Raw genomic sequence first — 20,512 nt, 5'->3', positions numbered from 1 at the left:
TAAAAAAAAAATTGTAATATAGCATATAGAGTATGTAACTTTTGGTGTAAAAAAAATAAAGAGTCTATATTCACATTGCTTTTATCTGTATAAAGCAACATTGGAAGAATGAGTAGGAACAAAGTGAATGGCGCTGGGGTGGGGGAAATTAGATTTCTCGTCATTTACTTCTTTTTTGTTTTTAAGTTTTTATTTAAAAAAAAATTTTAATGTTATTATTTACTTTTGAAGGAGAGAGAGACAGAGCATGAGCAGGGGAGGAGCAAAGAGAGACATAGAATTTGAGGCAGGCTCCAGTCTCTAAGCTGTCAGCACAGAGCCCAATGCAGGGCTCGAACTCCCAAACTGAGATCATGACCTGAGCCAAAGTCAGACGCTTAACCGACTGAGCCACCCAGGTGTCCCAAGTTTTTGATTAAATTGCAGTCAGTTGACATACAGCATAATATTGTTCTCAGGTGTACGATATAGTCCTTTCACACTTCCACAAGACACCCAGGGCTCCTCACAACAAGTGCACCCTTAATCCCCATCCCCTATTTCACCCATCCCCCGTCCACCTCCCCTCTAGTGACCATCAGTTTGTTCTCAATAGGTAAGAGTTTGTTTTTTGGCTTTCCTCTCTTTTTCACTTCTTTGTATCATTTTCATACTTAAACCATATATATATATATATTGACTATTCAAAACTAAGTAGAAAGAATTGTTGCCTACACATAGTAAGCACAGCGTAAATGTTTATTGTCATTATCATTGCATAGCAGTATCGGGGTCAGTTGGTTCATATAATGTGCAGTTGTGCAAGATCTCACACCCACTCAAAACATTTTTATCATTGCAAAGAAGGACAATGCCAACGATAACTTTCCATAGGATTTTCACATGAATGCCCACAATCCTAGACTGAAATAACATAACATATAGCATTTTTAACTCTCTTAATAAAGCCCTATTCTAAAAGGTCATCTGCGATTTGCTTTAATGTGTTCTCCATATAATTCTTTAATCTTAAACTTGGAATTTTAGTTGTATCTTCTCAAAAAGATTGCCCAAGAAGATTAAATGAGGTAGTGCATGCAAAGTACTTAGCTAAGTGCCTGGCACGTAATAAATACTCAACTGTTAGGGATAGTAAACTGAATCATAATAGTAATGGATTCATTGTATTCTCATCAATCCTGGAAGTGATAAATATAATCAGAAAAAAAAAATCAACTTGGTAAGACCTCTCTGTATGTTTTTGTTGATTGTTTTTTCTTAAATTGTCTTTCTCAAAACTAAACTTTTAGGGGTTGAAAGTCTATGTATCTTAAACAAGAATAAATTTTATTTTAAAAGAGGAGGAGAAGGAACCACACCAGGAACTTTTTGAGACTAGAGCTCTATAGATGTGATTATTGCAGAAATGGTTGTGTTATGGTGCCTAAAAGGTGTTGGGTTAAATAAGACGGGGTTTGTAGCTTTGTTTTTGACTGCTTATTAATTATGGTTTCACCTATGTTGCCCCCAGGAGGGCTTTCTGGCCACATAACTAGGTTCCTTATATTTCTCCTATCATAATATCCATCATCCGAGATTGTGGTCTCTCCATTCAGTGTCTTCTATGCCAAGTGTCCTTTCACCCCTGTATGGGCAAAAAAGGTGTCTGTCTTGACCACCTCCTCCATGCCCCATCCATGCCCTTTATTATTATATACCCAGATTCTAGCAGTTTCTGACCACAATAAATGTGTATTAAGTGAATAAAAAATTTAAAAACTTGCCAACTAGTAGATATTCACATGCAGAACCTCAAGCCCCATTGTACCCACATACACAGTGTAACAAGAACAATATGAAGAAATAAAGAAAAAATTGTGTGGCAATTATCTAAACAATGAAGGATAGAACATAGCACCTTTGCCTCAGCTATCAGGAGTTTTCAGAAGAATTATTTTTGCCTGCATTTTTTTTGTCTAATTGCTTCAGTTCCCTACTTTCACTTGGTCACGTGAACATGATGACATTTTTAAATAAAGTGCTTATTTTGCCTACTTATAAAATTGTAGGCTCCTTTACAGAAGGCTCTTCTATTCCCATGCTGCCTTTTTCTCAATATTTTTACTCCTGCCTTTTGCAAAAACGCTTTAAGTATTTGATTTTAGCCCCTACCACAGACTCCGAATCTGTGTTTGGAATTTGGAGATCAAAGTACTGATGCTAATCCTCAGGACGTTTGCCAACGTCTGACTTAAGAATCCATCTCTTATCAGGTTTCTGTGGTTTTCTGGAGTATTTACCAATCATAGTGTTCAAATGTGCACATCTGAAACTATTTTTTACTTACATTTTCTTGATACTTCCCCATACTTAGTTTGTGGGAAAATGTCCGGCTTCCGAATGGTATTGAACTCTGTCAGACCTTCTCCATCCTCTTTATAAAGGATTCCTAGGTTGTATCACCACATGTTTTCAATAAACCTTGTTTTTTGTTCTCCTTTAAACAGAGCGTGTCTTATTCAAAAAGCTCATGATGGTAGGAAAAGAATTGATAATGAAAAGAAACTGAGTCCAAAGTAGGATTTTTCCTCATAGTGTTAGGATTTGTTATGAGGCAATATGTTTCCCAGTCTGAGCTACAGTTTGCAGAGTCGGTTGCCATGAATTCTAATCCTGTCTCTGGAAGTAACATTGTATTATCTTACACAAGCCTCTCTGGGACACTGTTTCTTTCCTTTAAAACTGAAATATACTATGTAAGGTTCGCAAGCAGTAACACACAAAAGCAAATGTGAAATTTTAAAGGTCTTAAAACTTTCCTTTATCTACCACCAATGAGGGCAAACTTGGCCAGGATTTTATAATTAAAGATGGAACTTATATGTGTAATTAAACAAGATCTATTTGGTTATTGACCTCCTAAAAATACAGATAGATGGATAGAATAGATCTGCACATGGCACCAAGTATAATGAGTGCCAGGTATCTATTTGTGGCATGTATTTACTCAAATTCACTCCTTTAAACCACTCTTTTCATTCTTCACAGAAGGAAAAGTCCATTTTCACACCCCAGTGTGTTTATCCCTAAGGATTATCCAGAAGCCTAAACTTTATCCATTTCTTATTTCTAAAAATAAGAGATTGTGTATTGAAAAAGATTAAGAGAGCCAGGTGTACCAGGTAATTCTCAATTTCCCCAGATAATACTTAGAATGAATTGCCATCCATAGGTGTCCTTTGCTTAGTGACATTTTAGCTGAAATGGCATCTCCATCTGCAAAACCCAAATAGCACAGTGTATTCAAAGAACTTCCTGAAGATATCCTTTCAAAAACTTTAGTAGTAGGTGATGATTAATCATAACCTGCATGTCATCTGAAAATAGATATCAAGTTTCTCAAGGAAAGATTACATATCCCAATACTAACTGTAACCGGCTGCCAAGATTTCAAAGAGCCAGTATCATTCAACTGCTTAGGGTAAGTGGAAAGCATTGAAAGTTAGGAGTTTTGTTTTTACTCTGTAAATTTAAACCTGTAATGGCATTGTTTGACTGATATATAAACATTCAGGCTATGACTCTGAACGAGATATCTAAGCATTGGATTTCATCATAGGATGTTAGGGGATTTCCAGTAAAAGTTTCAACTTTGATCATTCACTGGTGGGAATCCAAATCTTTTTTTAGACCTGTAGTCAAATACTGGTATGGGGCTCTGTTGAATTGAAACTGACTGCGGAACCATTTGGTATATATGAAAATAGGTGCTAGGAGAACGTTTTAAACATCTGAGGATGTCAGTGTGGGAAATTGCTGCTTCTAAAAGCCTTTCTTGTACTCTCTGTATCAAGAAATATAATATAAAGCCATCATGTCATTGCCCTAAAACATGTTCTGAATATGAAATACACATGACTTTTCATCTTTTGATGTACTGAGGACTGATGGGATTACACCTAGGTAATTTACTCAAGATACTACAGTGTGCCTTGAACAGGATGTGTTTGCCTCCTACTCATTACAGTGATTCTCAGAGGACAAATGCTTCTTTCATGTTTTATAAATACAGAAACACAGCTTCTTTATATCCCCCAATGTGTACCCCATATCTGAAATTAAATGTTTGTGATCACACTCTGAAGCAATAGTTTTAGTATATTACTATTATTGAAGATTAGTCCTGTAGCATAAAACACATGTGCATGCACATATGCACCCTGACACACACACACACACACACACACACACACACACACACACACACACATCTACTGCCTGACTCTGCAGACCTGCTTTCTCTCTCAACTCCAGATTCACCCACTGTCTACCAGATGTCTAGAGGGCATCTCAAAATTAACAAGGCCAAAACTGAACTGTTCATTCTACCCCTCAAATTGCCCTCCTTTCTGCTTACCCACCCACCCAACTGCAGTATTCCCCCATCTCAGTAAATAGCACTTAATTCATCCAGTTGCTCAGGCCAGAAACCCAGAAGTCACCCTCTGCTTCCCTTCTTTATGTCACAACCCACAATCAATACTTCAGCAAGTCTTGACATCCCAGCCTTCACAACTTGTCCCATATCCAACTCCTTCTCAGCTCCTCCTCACTTTAACTTTGCTCCTCTAAAGCTGCCCTCCCCTTTGTCCAGACCATCAGGTGGCTTATTAACTGGCCTCTGACTTCCACTCTTGCCATCCAGCCCCATCTTGATCTGTTTCCCAAAAGCAACCAAAGTAGTCTTGTAAAATACAAACCTGATCCTGAACTCTTCTGCCCCAAACCCATCACACCTCTAGGGATATCTAAAGCCCTTACCAAAGTCACCATGATCTGGCCAGGGCTCACTCTCCCCCTCACTCCACTCAAATTAAGTTGACCTTCTTACCTCCCCTTGGACACATGGACCATGCTTCTGCCTCAAGGTCTTTGTATTTTCTACCTGGAATACTTCTTCCTAAATATTGTCATGGTCAGCCCTTCACTTCTCTAGTTCTGGGTTCAACTGTCATCTCCTCAGAGAAGTCTTCTCTAACCATCCCAGCTGAGAAAGCACCCCCTCCTCCCCTGTGACTCCGCCCCTTTCCCTGTTTATTATTTCTCAAGAGCCTTTGTCACTACCTGGCATTGGATTCTATACTTATTTATTGGTTTAATGTCAGCCTACCCCAATAGAACATAAGCACCTTGAGGGCAGCAAAGTTTTCTGTTTTATTCACTGTTCTATCCCCAGAGCATGGCTCACAGCAGACATGCAATAAAAATTCTTTGTTGGATAAACTAGTGCTTGGGGGCACCTGGGTGGCTCAGTCAGTTGAGCGTCCGACTTCAGCTCAGGTCATGATCTCGCGGTTCGTGAGTTCGAGCCCCGCCTCAGGCTCTATGCTGACAGCTCAGAGCCTGGACCCTGCTTCGGATTCTGTGTCTCCCTCTCTCTCTGCCCCTCTCCCGCTCGCACTCTGTCTCTCTCTCTCAAAAATAAATAAACATTAAAAAAAAAATTTAAAGAGAAACAGATATATGATATATAATTTTAAATTTCCATGTACTTTTGAAATAAAGAATAATAGGGGCGCCTGGGTGGCTCAGTCAGTTGAGCGTCTGACTTTGGCTCAGGTCATAATCTCATGGTTCCTGGGTTCGAGTCCCGCATTGGGCTCTGTGCTGACAGCTCAGAGCCTGGAGCTTGCTTCGGATTCTGTGTCTCCCTGTCTTTCTTCCCCTTCCCCACTTGTGCTCTGTCTCTCTCTATCAAAAATAAATAAAATGTAAAAAAAAATTTTTAATAAATAAAATAAAATAGTCCTTGAATGAGTGAATTGCCTTAATATTTAATCTAAGAAACAATCATTTCCAAAATAGTCCTACTGATGCATCGTCACCCAACCATTGAATGTCCCAGCTAAGACTATCACTTTGATTATAGACACTTGGACTTAGAAAGTATCCTTGCTACTTTCCACTTCAGTGCATCTCATTTTGAAGATATGGAAACCAGACCCAAGAGATAAGTGGTGACAAAGCTAGTAAATGGCAGAACTGATCATTAAACCAGGTATAGTTCAGTGTTCTTTATGCGTTCACACTTTGTTCCTCATCTCTGTTCCTTTTGAGAGGTTAGAATGTTGTGTACACTGGCAAATATAATGGAACTACAAACTTTTAATTCCTTCTTGTCTTGCTGCTCTACTGGCAATAAAGTATCTGGCACATGATATACACGGGACACTAAAAAATGACAAATTCATGCAGAAACTGTCCCACATAGACAGGACAGGCTGACCACTCTGTTATATTCTGCTATCTGGTTGGGACAAGCTAAAATATAAAAACCTGTTAATTATAAGTTTGGGCTAGATTTATCTGAATGCCAACTGTTTGTAAGTCGTTATATCCCCTAGTCTTAATAACACTTCTTGGAGTCTCACATTTAAGCCTTGGTTGACTGCCTACATCTCTGTTTACTGGTTTCTTACTAGAGAAAAATTATCAAAAGAGAAGCATGGAATAAAATGTAAGCAGTTTATAATAAGACAGATATGAATTTGATTCTTGGCTCCATTTACTAGCTAAGTGATCTTGGATAAGATTCTTGAACCTTCTTAGTATCGATTACGATCTATAAAAGTGTGTATGTGTCTATAAAATAAGTTTCTTACAGTAACATGTAGTCAGGCACATTAAGGCAGACTAAGAATTTTATGTATATGATCTCATTTAATCCCCATAACAGCCCTGTGAGGAGAGTGGTTCTAGTCCTTATTTACAAGTGAGGACTCCAAGATTCAGCAAGATTAATAGGTCTGAAGTTAAACAGCTAGGAAAGAGCAGAAGTAGGAATACCTGGGATCTCTCGCACAATGTCCACACTTCTAACCTCTGTGCCTCCTTGGAGGGCCATTATGGAGAAGGATTGAAATAGAGTGTGTGTACTATGCAAGGCACATAGCCCCATAAACATTTTCAATGTTCATTTATGTTTTTAAACTTTTTTTAATATTTATTTTTGAGAGAGACAGAGACAGAATGCGAGTGGGTTGGGGCAGAGAGAGAGGGAGGCACAGAATCTGAAGCAGGCTCCAGGCTCCGAGCTGTCAGCACAGAGTCTGACGAGGGGCTCGAACTCACAAGCTGTGAGATCATGACCTAAGCTGAAGTCAGACGTTTAACCCACTGAGCCACCCAGGCGCCCAAATGTTTATTTATTTTTGAGAGAGAGAGAGAGACAGAGACAGAGACAAAGCATGAGTCAGGGAGGGGCAGAGCGAGAGAGGGAGACACAGAATCTCAAGCAGGCTCCAGGCTCTGAGCTGTCAATACAGAGCCGACACAGGGCTCTCACAAACTGTGAGATCATGACCTGAGCTGAAGTCATACACTTAACCAACTGAGCCACCTAGGTGCCCCACGAGAGCTTCTTATTTTAAATAAGTAATAATTCTCCTTTTCCTCGTTACAAAAGCAATGCATGCTTATTATAGATTATTTGAAAGAAAAGAGGTATGTATAAAGAAACTAAACTTGACACATAATTCTACCACCCAAAAATAATCCCTGCTAGCATGCAAGTATAGGTACTTACAGTATTTATTTTTATATATACTATAAGAGCACATAATCCTTTGAAGGCAAAATTGGAATCATCTGCGTATTCTGCTATGTAATTAGTTTTTTACATAATGATATATTGGAGGAGAAATTTTCTTATTTTATCAACATTCCTCTAAAACATGATGTCTTGAGGTGCCTCGGTGACTCAGTTGGTTAAGTGTCCAATTCTTGATTTCAGCTCAGGTCAGGATCTCACAGTTGGTGAGTTCCAGCCCGATGTCGGGCTCTGCACTGACAGCATGGAGCCTGTTGGGATTCTCCATCTCCCTTTCTCTCTGCCCCTCCCTTGCTCATGCTCTTGCTGTGTCTCAAAATAAATAAATAAGCATTAAAACATGATGTCTTGTGGTTACATAGTTATCCATGGTAATACTACTACTAATAATAATAAATTAGATAAAATCTATTGTGCATTAGCATTGTACTAAGATCTTTCAAATGCATTAACTTATTTGCTTCTTACAACAACTCTATGAAATAGGTAATTTTGTGATTCTCATTTTGCAGATAAAGAAGTGGGGGCAGAGAGTTCAGTAACTTCATCTGGGTAACCCAGCTGATAAGAGGCGAGCCAGGCCTGAAACTCAGGCAAGATGAGCTCCATAGTGCTTGCTCTGGAATATCTAGACTGCATCATTTTTTATGAATCCATTTTTATTAGCAATTTGGATTGTATCTAATTTTTACATTTTTTTAATGTTTATTTCTGAGAGAGGAGACAGAGCACGAGTGGGGGAGGGGCAGAGAGAGAGGGAGACACAAAATCCAAAGCAGTCTCCAGGCTCTGGGCTGTCAGCACAGAGCCCGATGCGGGGCTCAAACCCACAAACCGTGAGATCATGACCTGAGCCAAAGCCAGATGCTTAACCTACTGAGCCACTCAGGCATCCTACAATGTCCAAAACTTTGCTGTGAGAACCATCCTGAATAGTAAAAGTCAGTATGTTAACTAAGTGAGCATCTAAATACACCAAAATAAAATCTAGGAAAATATTTTTATAATCTTGGGCAAAGCCTTTCTAGATGACCTGACTTCTTTGACTTCTAAATAATCTGAAATCCAGAATCAGTAACGAAAAAAAAGTGATGTTTTTGCCTATCATGTTGGCAAAGATTACAAATTTATAATATTCCATGTAATACCTAAAAATGCTTAGAACAAGGTCTATCAGACAGTAAACTGTTACTGTTAGTTGTTACTGTTACTATTGTTATTTTACATTTTTAAGTTTTTTTATTTATTTTGAGTGACACAGAGAAAGAGCAAGCAAGTATACTCGAGTGGGGGCCAGAGAGAGATCATGACCTGAGCTGAAACCAGGAGTCAGACACTTAACCAACTGAACCACCCAGGCACCCTATGCTATTATTATTTTTATTACCATTAGTTTGTATTAACAAATAGACAGAAAAATATTTACCTTCATACATTGTTAGTAACAATTGGTACCATCCTTTGGAGGGTATTTTGATATCAAACGTCAAAATGTGCCAACATTCAACCCAACAATCCAATCTCTAGGAATTTATCCTTAACCTACAAAAATATGTGTAAGGAACTGTCTATTTCAGTATCATTTTTAGAGCAAAAATTAAAGTAACCTTTACTTCATTAATAATAATTGGCTAATTAAATTTATTTGCTATCTTATACTACATATGTCTAGTGTTTTGATATTTTATAGCAGCTACTATTTTTATAATTTGAAAACATAGAGAAAGATTTTACTTAAATCATCCAAAGTTAGCTTATAGTGAGGCCACTAACAAGAGCTCAAGGATTTAGAACAAAAAAGATGGTGGGAGAAGAATATTGTATTTGTTGCACTTCTGTTTTTCCCAGAGATAACAGATGAAATGAGTTTAAAGTGCAAGAAGGAAATTTACGTTCAACATCAGGGGAAACTTTCTGAGACTATTACATACTTTGCAAAAATTTTAAAAGTCTAAAGTCTCCAGACAGTTTTTAGGAGTCAAGATGTACCCCCTTTGTAATTTACCTCTACAGAATCTATATGTCTTTACAATTACTGATTTAAAAGTGTTCAGCCATGTTTTCTCAATCCATAAATTTTCATTGTTCCAATAATGATTTTAAATTAAGGCAGGTATAGTAAAATATACTTTCTAATAGATGCATTATGTCATATAATTGTAGCAACAAAATATATCCCGTCAAGTTCAGGTGTACAGTTGATCTTGCTTTTTTTTTTTAAACTTTTGTTATAATTCCAGTTAGTACAGTATTAGTTTCAAGTATACATTATAGTGATTCAGCATTTCCATACGTCACCCGGTGCTCATCACGGCAGGTGTGCTCTTTAATCCCTGTTGCAATTTCACCCATCCCCCCACCCTCCCCTCTTGTAACCATCAGTTTGTTCTCTATAGTTAAGAATCTGCTGCTTAGTTTGTCTCTTTCTCTCTTTTTCCCCCTTTGCTCTTTGGTTTGTTTCTTAAATTCTATATATGAGTGAAATGATGGTCTTTATTTTTCTGTAACTGAATTATTTCACTTAGCCCTATAGTCTCTAGATCCATCCATGCAGTTGATCTTGCTTTAACCCAATCTTTGGGTCCTTGTTAAGGTAGCCTTAGATATGAATCCACCTTATAATGAGGGATTTTCAGTATTTCAGTGACTAATCCCTTTTACACAAACTCCAGGGTGATCAATTTATATTGATTTTGCTGATGAAAAAAATATTAGAGCAGAGTTCCAGTGGAATTTAATAATATGCTCTTTTATAGTCCCTATGTGTCTTAAATATCATTATAGTATTTACTTCGCTCAAATCTTTGCAGTCTCCTCAAATCTCAAGGATTCATCCATAAATCATTCTAAATGATTCAGAAAGTGTGTGAACCTACTTCCTAGCACCTTATGAGCCTATATTTCGCATTTCTAATGGGCTGCTTGCAATCAATAACTATTCCTTCCCCACGTCCCAACTTGTTCGCATCTGTTTCTCTTGGGAGAGGTAGATTTTAAGAGCTCAGGATTATGTTTTTGTTTTCATGCAATTTGGATCTCCCCCTTGTTTATTAGCAGTTCTATTTCTTCCTCTAGCCCCATTTTCTCTTGATGTATCTATAAAAGTACCATCTGTTTTTAGTATCATTTTATTTCTGCATTCTGCTCTCCCCTGAATGTTTCATGTGATAACAATTTATTCTTGCTTTAGTATCCACCTGCTTTCCCAGCCCACCCTCTTCTCCTCATCCCACTGCACCCCTTCTCCCCACCCCACCCCACCCATGTCACCCAGCGTTTTATTAATCCAAGGAATGGTGTACCATAATTTTAAGGGCACAAATTTTGGTGTCAAGGAAGGGACAGCTCAGCCACTTAGGATATTGGGCCTTGGCTAGGTGACCAATGCAAGTCTTAGTTGTTCATTTATAAGAAGGAGTTGGTAATAATATTATCTACCTCATAAGAGGACTAAATAAAGTATGTACATCAGGGTTTCCCAACCTTGGCACTATTGGCATTTGGAACTAGGTAATTCTTTTTTTCTGGGGACTATTTGGACATTGTAGAATATTCTGCAGGAACCCTGGCCTATCCCACTAGATGCCAGTAGCAATCCCCTTCCCAATTAAGACAATCAGATATGTCTCCAGACATTGCTAGATGTCCCCTGGGAGGCAAAATCATCCCCATTGACAACAATGATGTATGTAATAAGTACTTAGGACCAGATAGATGGATGAATATTCATTTCTAATGCAAGTATCCAACAAAATATTTGAAATTCAGTTAACTCCTTGATGCATGAATGGATAAACAAACGAATATGAAGCCAATGAGCTTTGACAGTTGTCTGTAGTTTCTACCTTATACTAAAATGTGGTATCTTCACTTAAGACAAGGCTCCTCTATTTCAAAAACCACTTTAGATGATTAAGTAATTTCACAACTTAAGCTATTCTCTCTGATTTTTTTCTCCAGCCTTATTGAGATGTAATTGACATATAACAATGTGTAAGCTTAGGATGTACAACCCATTGATTTGATACACATATATTGCAAACTGATTGTTCGCTAACACCTCCATCACATCACATAATTATCATTTCTTTTTTGCGGTGAAAACATTTAAGACATTCTCTCTTAGCAACTTTCAAGTATGTAATAATACAGTATCATTAACTATAGTCATGCTGTGCTTCAGATCCCCAGAACTTATTCATCTTATAACTGGAAGTTTATAATCTTTGACCAGCATCTCCTCATTTCTCCCACCTCCTCTCCTGATAATCAAAATTCTGGTCTCTGTTTCTATTAGTTCAATTTTTTTAGATTCCATACATAATTGATGTACAGTACTTATCTTCCTCTATCTGGATCATTCTAGTTAGCATAATACCCTTAAGGTCTATCCATGTTGTTGCAAACATTAGGATTCTCTTCTTTCTCATGGATGAAAAATATTCCACTCTCTATTCCACTATTTTTAATTTTTTGAATAACCTCCATACTGTTTTCCTTAATGAATATACCGGTTTATATTCCCACCAACAGTTCCCAATGGTTCCCTTTCCTTTATATTCTCACCAATATTTGTTATCTCCTATCTTTTTTATAATAATCATTCTAACAGGGGCGAAGCGACATCTCACTATGGTTTTGGTTTGCATTATCTCATGATTAGTGATGTTGAGCACCTTTTCATGTATCTGTTGGCCATTTTTATGTTGTTTGGAATAAAGTCTATTCATTTCCTTGCCCATTTTTTAATTGGATTATTTTTTTTATTTTACTATTGAGTTGTGTGAGTTATTTATATATTTTAAATATTAACTCCTTATCAGATATGTGATTTGCAAGTATTTTCTCCCATTTGGTACATTGCCTTTTCATTTTGTTACTGGTTTCCTTTTCTGTAGAGAAGCTTTTTGGTTTGATGTGGTCCCACTTGTTAATTTTTGCTTTTGTTATCTATGTTCTTGGTGTCAAATCCAAAAAATCATTGTCAAGATCAGTGTCAAGGAGCTTACTCTCTATGTTTTCTTCTAGGACTTGTACGGTGTCAGGTATTACACTTAAATCTTTAATGCATTTTTAGTTGATTTTTGTATATGGTATAAGATAATGGTCCAGGGACACCTGGGTGGCTCAGTCGGTTGGGCATCCAACTTTGGCTCAGGTCATGATATCACAGCTTGTGAGTTCAAGCCCCACATCTGCCTCTGTGCTGACAGCTCAGAGCCTGGAGCCTGCTTCAGCTTCTGTCTCTCTCTCTCAAATATAAATAAACATTAAAAAATTTTTTTTATTAAAAAGAAAAGATAGTGGTCCAGCTTCATTCTTTTGTATGTGGCTGTCCAGTTTTCCCAATACCATTTATTGACAAGATTATACATTCCCCACTGTGTATTTCTGGCTCCTTGTCATTAATTAATTGATCGTGTATGCATGGGTTTATTTCTGAGCTGTCTATTCTGTTCCATTGTTCTATGTGTCTATTTTTTTGCCAATATCATTCTGTCTTAATTATTATAACTTCGTAATATAGTTTGAAATCAGGGAGCATGATGCTTCCAGCCTCCTCTTTTTTCCTTTGCATAGCCAGGTTTGCTTTGGCTATTTGGTGTCTTTTGCCTTTCTATATGAATTTTAGAATTGTTTGTTCTATTACTGTGGAAAATACCATTGGAATTTTGATAAGGAATGCATTGAACCTGTAGATTGCTTTAGGTAGTAGGGACATTTTAACAATATTAATTCTTCCAATCCATGAACATGGAATATCTTTTCATTTATTTGTGTTTTTATCCATTTCTTTCATCAGTGTCTTATGGTTTTCACCAAACAGATCTTTCACTTCCCTGGTTAAATTTCCTAAATATTGTTCCTAAATATTAGGGTGCCTGGGTGGCTCAGTTGGTTAGGCATCCAACTCTTGGTTTTGGCTCAGATCATAATCTCATGGGTTTGAGCCCCGCATCAGGCTCTGCTCTAGCATTGCAGAGCCTGCTTGGGATCTCTCTCTCCCCCCCCCGCCCCTCCCCCACTCATGCTGTTTCTGTCTCTCTCAGAATAAATAAATAAACTTTAAAAAATTTGTTTGTATTTTATTCTTTTTAATGCTATTGTAAAGAGGATATTTTTTATTTCTCTTTCTCAGACATCACTGTTAGTGTATAGAAACACAACTGATTTTTGTATAATATTTTGTGTGCTACAACTTTACTTAATTCATTTATTATTCTAATAATGCTTTGGTGGAATCTTTAGAGTTTTATATATATATAATATCATGTCAACTGCAAATAGTGACAGTTTTACTTCTTCCTTTCAAATTTGAATGCAGTTTGTTTCTTTTTCCTACCTAATTGTTTGGCTGGGACTTTTAATACTATGCTAAATAAAAGTGGCAAGAGTGGGCATTTTTACCTTGTTCCTTACCTTAGAGAAAAAGCTTTTAATCATTGACTATGGTGTTAACTGTGGGGTTGTCATATATGGCCTCTATAGCCACTTTGTTGAGAACTTTTATCATGAAAGTATGTTGAATTTTGTCACAGGCTTTTTCTCCGCCTATTGAGGTGGTCATATGACTTTTATCCTTCATTTTGTTAATGTGGTATATCACACTGATTGATTTGAAGATGCTGAGCCATCCTTCCATCCTTAGAATAACTGTTACTTGATCAAAATGTGTGATCATGATCATGATGTGCTAAATTTGAAACCTGACCCTTAGGCAGCAGTTTTTAAAGTAGGCAAGTAGAGCATCTTTTCATGTGTCTGTTGGCCATCTGTATGTCTTCTTTGAAAAATATCTATTCATGTCTTCTGCCCCCTTTGTAATTGGATTATTTGCTTTTTGGAGTGTTTAGTTTTATAGTTCTTTTTTATAGTTTTATAGTTCTTTTTGGATACCAACCCTTTATCAGATGTGTCATTTGCAAATGTCTTCTTCCATTCCGTAGATTGCCTTTGAGTTTTGTTGATTGTTTCCTTCACTGTGCAAACACTTTTTGTTTTGATGAGGTCCCAATAGTTTATCTCTGTTTTTGTTTCCCTGCCTCAGGAGACGTGTATAGAAAGAAGTTGCTATGGCCAAGGTTAAAGAGGTTACTGCCTGTGTTGTCCTCTAGGACTTTTATGGTTTTAGGTCTCACATTTAGGTCTTTATCCATTTTGAGTTTACTTTTGTTATGGTGTAAGAAAGTGGTCTAGTTTCATTCTTTTGCATTTTGCTGACCAGTTTTCCCAACACTATATCATCAGGGAAATACAAATCAAAACTGCAATGAAATATCACCTCATATCTGTCAGAAAGGCTAAAATCAACAACACAAGAAACAACGGATGTTGATGAGGATGTGGAGAAAGGGGAAACCTCTTGCACTGTTGGTGAGAATGCAAACTGATGCAGCCACTCTGAAAACAGTATGGAGATTCCTCAAAAAGTTAAAAATAAAACTACCTTTTGATCCAACAATCATACTGCTGGGTATTTACCCAAAGAACACAAGAACACTAATTCAGAGGGATACATGCATCCCTATGTTTATAGCAGCACTATCTACAATAGCCAAATTATGGAAACAGCCCAAGTGTCCATTGACAGATGAATGGATAAAGAAATGTGGTATACACATATACCATATATATATATATATATATATATATATATATATATATATATGAGAGAGAGAGAGAGAGAGAGAGAGAGAGAGAATGGACTATTACTCAGCCATAAAAAGAATGAAATCTTGCTATTTGCAACAACATGGATGGAGCTAGAGCATATTATGCTAAGCAATGTAAGTCCATTAGAGAAAAACAAATGGCACATGATTTCACTCATATGTGAAATGTAAGAAACAAAGCAAACAATCATAGAGGAAAAACCAAGACACAGACTCTAACTATAGACAGCAAACTGATGGTTACTGAAGGGAGGTGGGCAGGGGAATGGGTAAAATAGGTGATAGAGAATAAAGAGCGCACTTGTGATGAACACTGGGTGATGTATGGAAGTGCTGAATCGCTGTCCTATACACCTGAAATTAATATTACACTGTATGTTAACAAACTGGAATTTAAATAAAAACTTTTTTAAGTATGCAAATAGAATCCTTTTAGAGAAAGCCTGAGAGATGGACATTTCTGCCTGTGCCTTCTGTACTGAGCCCTAGGGTGAGAGCCATAGCAGTGCTCACACCCATTAATAACTGCTTCTTTGTGCTATAGTTTTGTGAATCCTATGGATGCAATCCCCACTGGCTTTCAGAGCAAGGTGTTTGGGAGAACTGTCCCTGAAGTGGGAGTCTTAAAAGTTAGGAGGCTAAATGTGGGATCCAAACCCCTAGCCTCTCAGGGAGAAGCTGGGAGTTGCAAGTTAGCTCCCGTTTGGCACTGTACCAGGAGTGATGTTTATGGCAAGATTATGTCTCATCAGCCTTTCCTACCCATGTGGGTATTTTCTTATTTGCCAAATGTGTGGGACTCCCTCAGCTAGTTTCTGGATTTCCTTCAGAGGGAATTACTCCACGTGCAACTGTGTATTCAGTGTGCCTATGGGAGGAAGGGAGTTCGGGAGCCTCCTATGTCACTGTCTTTAAAAACTGCCCCTACCTCTCTGCTTAAGGAGACTGCTTAAGATTCTCTCTCTCTCTCCCTCTGCCCCTCTCCCCAGCTCATGCTTTCTCTCCCAAATAAAAAAAAAAAATTTTTTTAATAAAAAAAAAACATAAAAAAAAAACTGCCCGCACCTAATTTTATAAAAAGGACATGTTGGGGCTTCCGGGTGACTCACTCGGTTGAGTGTCTGACTCTTGGTTTCAGCTCAAGTCATGATCTCACGGTTCGTGGATTTGAGCCCCATGTCTGGCTCGCACTGACAGCATGAGGCCTGCTTGGATTCTCTCTCTCTCTGCCCTTCCCCACTCGTGCATGTGCACGTGCTTTCTCTCTCAAAATAAGTAAACTTTAAAAAAAAAAAAGGAAATCTTAGTGAGAGTTATAACTTTAATAGATGATAGCTATGAATCAATATGTTGCAGTAGACTTCAAGATAGAATACTGAAATGATCCCTTCATTAATTTAAGAGTATTTTAGGGGCACCTGGGTGGCTCTGTCAGTTAAGCATCCAACTTTGGCTCAGGTCAGGATCTCACAGTTTGTGAGTTCAAGCCCCGTGTCAGGCTCTCTGTTGACAGCTCAGAGCCTGGAGCCTGCTTCAGATTCTGTCTCCCTCTCTCTCTGCCCCTCCCCTGCTTGTGATTTGTCTATCTCTCAAAAATAAATAAACATTTAAATTTTTTTTTAAAAAGAGTGTTTTAGATGATGATTCTAGTTATTAAGGCAGTGATACGGTAAGAGAACAAAAATCAAGCTATTTTTAAGTATTTATTAACCAGAGTTCATTCTATAAATATTTATTGAGTGCTTACTATGTTTCAGGAACTACACTATGTACTTGGGACACAAGTATCCAACCTTGTGGAACCTCCAATCTATAAAGTAATGGACTACAGAAATAATAAATACATACATAAAAATAAAAATAAGAAGTAGTCATAACTTCTAAAATATGGGCCTGGGAAATATTTCTAGGTGGTACTGACAGCAAAATTCAGTGGAGGACTGTAATCCAACCAGAAACATTGTTATGACTGCATTCATCATTTGCCATTTGGTCGCTCATCTATGATTTCATTTTACTGAACTCTGACTTTCTCATCTGAACTGAATTACAATGAGGGTGTTAAATCATATCTGTAGTTACCTTTGCATATTTTGTGACTTCAAACACTTAGATTATGATTCACTGTGTGCATAATTTTTTAAATTGTCTCAAACCGGCACTGTTGCTTTTACTTTGTCTAGGTTTTCTCTAATGAGCTAGCATAACTTCATAGCTTCATACTTTTTGTGCTGTAGTCTGACAGCTTGATGGCTGATTCTTTTAAACTAATACAGTATGTGCTTTTTGTGCCTCACTTTTCTCATCTGTACAATGGGATCTGTAGATGACCTAACCAACAAACAGAGTTGTTATAAGGATCAAATAATGAGCATCATAAAAAAACACAGAACTATGGGCACCTGGGTGGATCAGTCGGTTGAGCTTCCGACTTTGGCTCAGGTCATGAATTAGTGGTTCATGGGTTCAAGCCTCGCATCAGGTTCTGTGCTGACAGCTCAGAGCCTGAAGCCTGGAGCCTGTTTCAGATTCTATGTCTCCTCTCTTTCTCTCTGCCCCTCCTCTGCTCACGCTCTGTCTCTGTCTCAAAAATAAGTAAACACTAAAAAAAAAATTTTTAGGGGCGCCTGGGTGGCTCAGTCGGTTAAGCGTCTGACTTCAGCCAGGTCACGATCTCGCGGTCCGGGAGTTTGAGCCCCGTGTCAGGCTCTGGGCTGATGGCTTGGAGCCTGGAGCCTGTTTCCGATTCTGTGTCTCCCTCTCTCTCTGCCCCTCGCCCGTTCATGCTCTGTCTCTCTCTGTCCCAAAAATAAATAAACGTTGAAAAAAAATTTTTTTTAATTAAAAAAAAACACAGAACTAAAGAAAGTGCCAGGCACACAGTAAGTTTTACATGCTGTATTTTCTGCACCCCTCTCAGTCATTTACTTATTTATACTATCTTGAATATTTTAACATGGTAAATGGAGTATTGTTCTTTTTCCTTTCCTTTGTACACTTGGTAGGAAGCAGGTTTACAATGAGAAGTAAAAGCAAATATATATCTAACAGGACCATATAAGAAATGTCTTTGTCTGTAAATCACTTATCTCAGGAGGAAATCCCTCCAAATGATACAGACCAAGAGATGTTTTTACACTTAACTCTTCTCTAAAGTTTTTTTCTGGGACACCTGGTGGCTCAGTCGGTTAAGCATCGGACTCTTGATTTAAGCTCAGGTCATGATCTTGCGGTTTGTGGGTTCAAGCCCTGAGTCAGGCTCTGCACTGACAGTGTGGAGCCTGCTTGGGATTCTCTCCCCCCCCCGTCCCTCTGTCCTTCCCCTGTCTCTCTCTCTCTCTCTCTCTCTCTCAAAATAAATAAATAAATAAACATTTTAAAAATAAAGTTTTTTTCTGATTTCAAAAGTCATTTTCATTGTTATAAAATTCAATATTACAGAAATTAATAACTCAAAGTAAAAAGTCCCTTTACCCACATATTCACCCCACTCTCTACCCCGAAGGAGAATTAATGGTAATAACTTGTGTATATTCTCACATGGCTTTTCTAGTCATATATTTTTTATTAAAATAAGATCACATTGTATATATAGCTTTACAACTGTCTTCTTACTCTCTTAAAATATCTTTGGTGTCTCTGTCAACACATTTAGTTCCTTCTCATTTCCAACAGCAGCACAGAGCTGTAACTCAAGAAGGTGCTGTGGCTTCCTGTGTACCTACTCACAAAGTCCTATAGTGTTTAGATCTGATTGGAAAAAGCCCTTTAGCTGACCCTTGTACCGCCAGCCACTCCAAGTCCTGACCCAAAAAGGGGACCAGAAGAGTCATTCAAAAGATGTGCTCAGTCCACACCAGGAGACCAGAGTTTGCTCAGTACAGGGAGAAGGACTCAGCTGGATGATGAATACAGATTCATACAGCAGTTAATGCTGAGGGTCACAGAAACATTATAAATCCAATGCCCTTGAAGTGGAACCTCTCTCTGGAGTCTGGACACCCAGTCATTCACAGCCCACTTGGAGTGGGAAAGAAAATTTATTTGAGAACGTTAAGGTCAAGTTAACTTATTTTAAAATTGCCATAGGAGGCCATTCATCCCCACTTGACTTCTCCCTCTTCAGAACCTACTTGCCATCCCTCAGATATTTGCCCTCGGAGCAATTAAGTCCTCTTTTTTTTTTTTTTTTATGCTTTTATTAGCTGCTCTTTTTTCTCTTTTTTAGCTTACAAAAGGGCAGATGTATTTTAAGCCAAATGTCAATGTCAAACATCAAATATCCATTCCCATGCAATGTACAGTGTATATAATTACATACTCTGTTGTAACAAATGTAGTATTGTTTCATTTGTATACCAAACTTCCATGTAACTGACCAGGCGTAAAGAGTACTCTGTGCAGAGAGCCTAGAGGATGCACCTCAGTTAAGACCTTTGTTAGATGGTGCATGGTTCCCCAGCATAAGGGAACTTTTTGGAGAAAGGAGCTATGAGTTTCCTTGGCAAGAAAACCAGAAATAGGATTATACCAAGCAGCACGTTCAGAGCCGTGCAGGCTGTGGTGCCTCTGTGGCATCACCCAGGAAGCCACCGTGGTGGGACTGAGGCAGAAGCTCCTTTCTGCCAGACGGGAATGCTGAGAAACCAGAGCCGCACAGCCTCACTGCTCCCTGGTACACTGAACTTTCTGAAGGCCACTGGCCATCCAATTCATCAAAGGTTACATAGCAAACAGTTCAGAATTGCGTACATAAAGCATAGAACGGCCAAGGGGTCAGAACTAAGGCAGTTAAGTAGGTTTTCTTCCTTCCCTTTTCACTCTTCAGTTATCACAAAGCCCAAGTAGCACCATTCCAGGCTGGGGTTGGATCTGTTTCTTTGTGCCTCAAATAGGTCAAAGTGAAACTTTCTGAAACATTATTTTGAGAAATCAAAATTCCTAGTCCTGCTACTTACGATTGTTTCAACCTGTTTCTTTCAGATACCATTGTTCTTATCGCTTCGATAGCAGTTGTTTCTGCAAAAACTCAGGGTAATATTTTCGCCACGTCTGCACTCAGAAGTCTCCGTTTCCTACAGATCCTCCGTATGGTGCGCATGGACCGAAGGGGAGGCACTTGGAAATTACTAGGTTCGGTGGTTTATGCTCACAGCAAGGTAAGATCTGCTTTCTGAATTGCAGAACAAGACTTTTGAAACGTTTTCGTTGATTGCTGTGGGAGAGTAGAACCCATCAAGCAAACTGAGTC

At 38.2% G+C, this 20,512-nt stretch overlaps 1 protein-coding gene across 4 annotated transcripts in view; it reads left to right on the top strand.

The window, feature by feature from the left end:
• The window catches only part of KCNQ5 (potassium voltage-gated channel subfamily Q member 5), a 509,402-nt gene that overhangs the window by 383,917 nt on the left and 104,973 nt on the right, over nt 1–20,512 (top strand). For all 4 annotated transcript variants that reach the window (XM_027057408.2, XM_027057410.2, XM_027057409.2 and 1 more), the window contains exon 4: nt 20,245–20,420. In XM_027057408.2, coding sequence (XP_026913209.1) covers nt 20,245–20,420 — 176 coding nt within the window. The remainder of the gene's footprint in view (nt 1–20,244; nt 20,421–20,512) is intronic.

This window comes from Acinonyx jubatus, chromosome B2 (genome assembly GCF_027475565.1).
Source record: "Acinonyx jubatus isolate Ajub_Pintada_27869175 chromosome B2, VMU_Ajub_asm_v1.0, whole genome shotgun sequence".
Taxonomy (NCBI): Eukaryota; Metazoa; Chordata; class Mammalia; order Carnivora; family Felidae; genus Acinonyx; species Acinonyx jubatus.
Note: the sequence above shows the minus strand (reverse complement) of the source record. Positions and strands in the feature narration are given on the sequence as shown.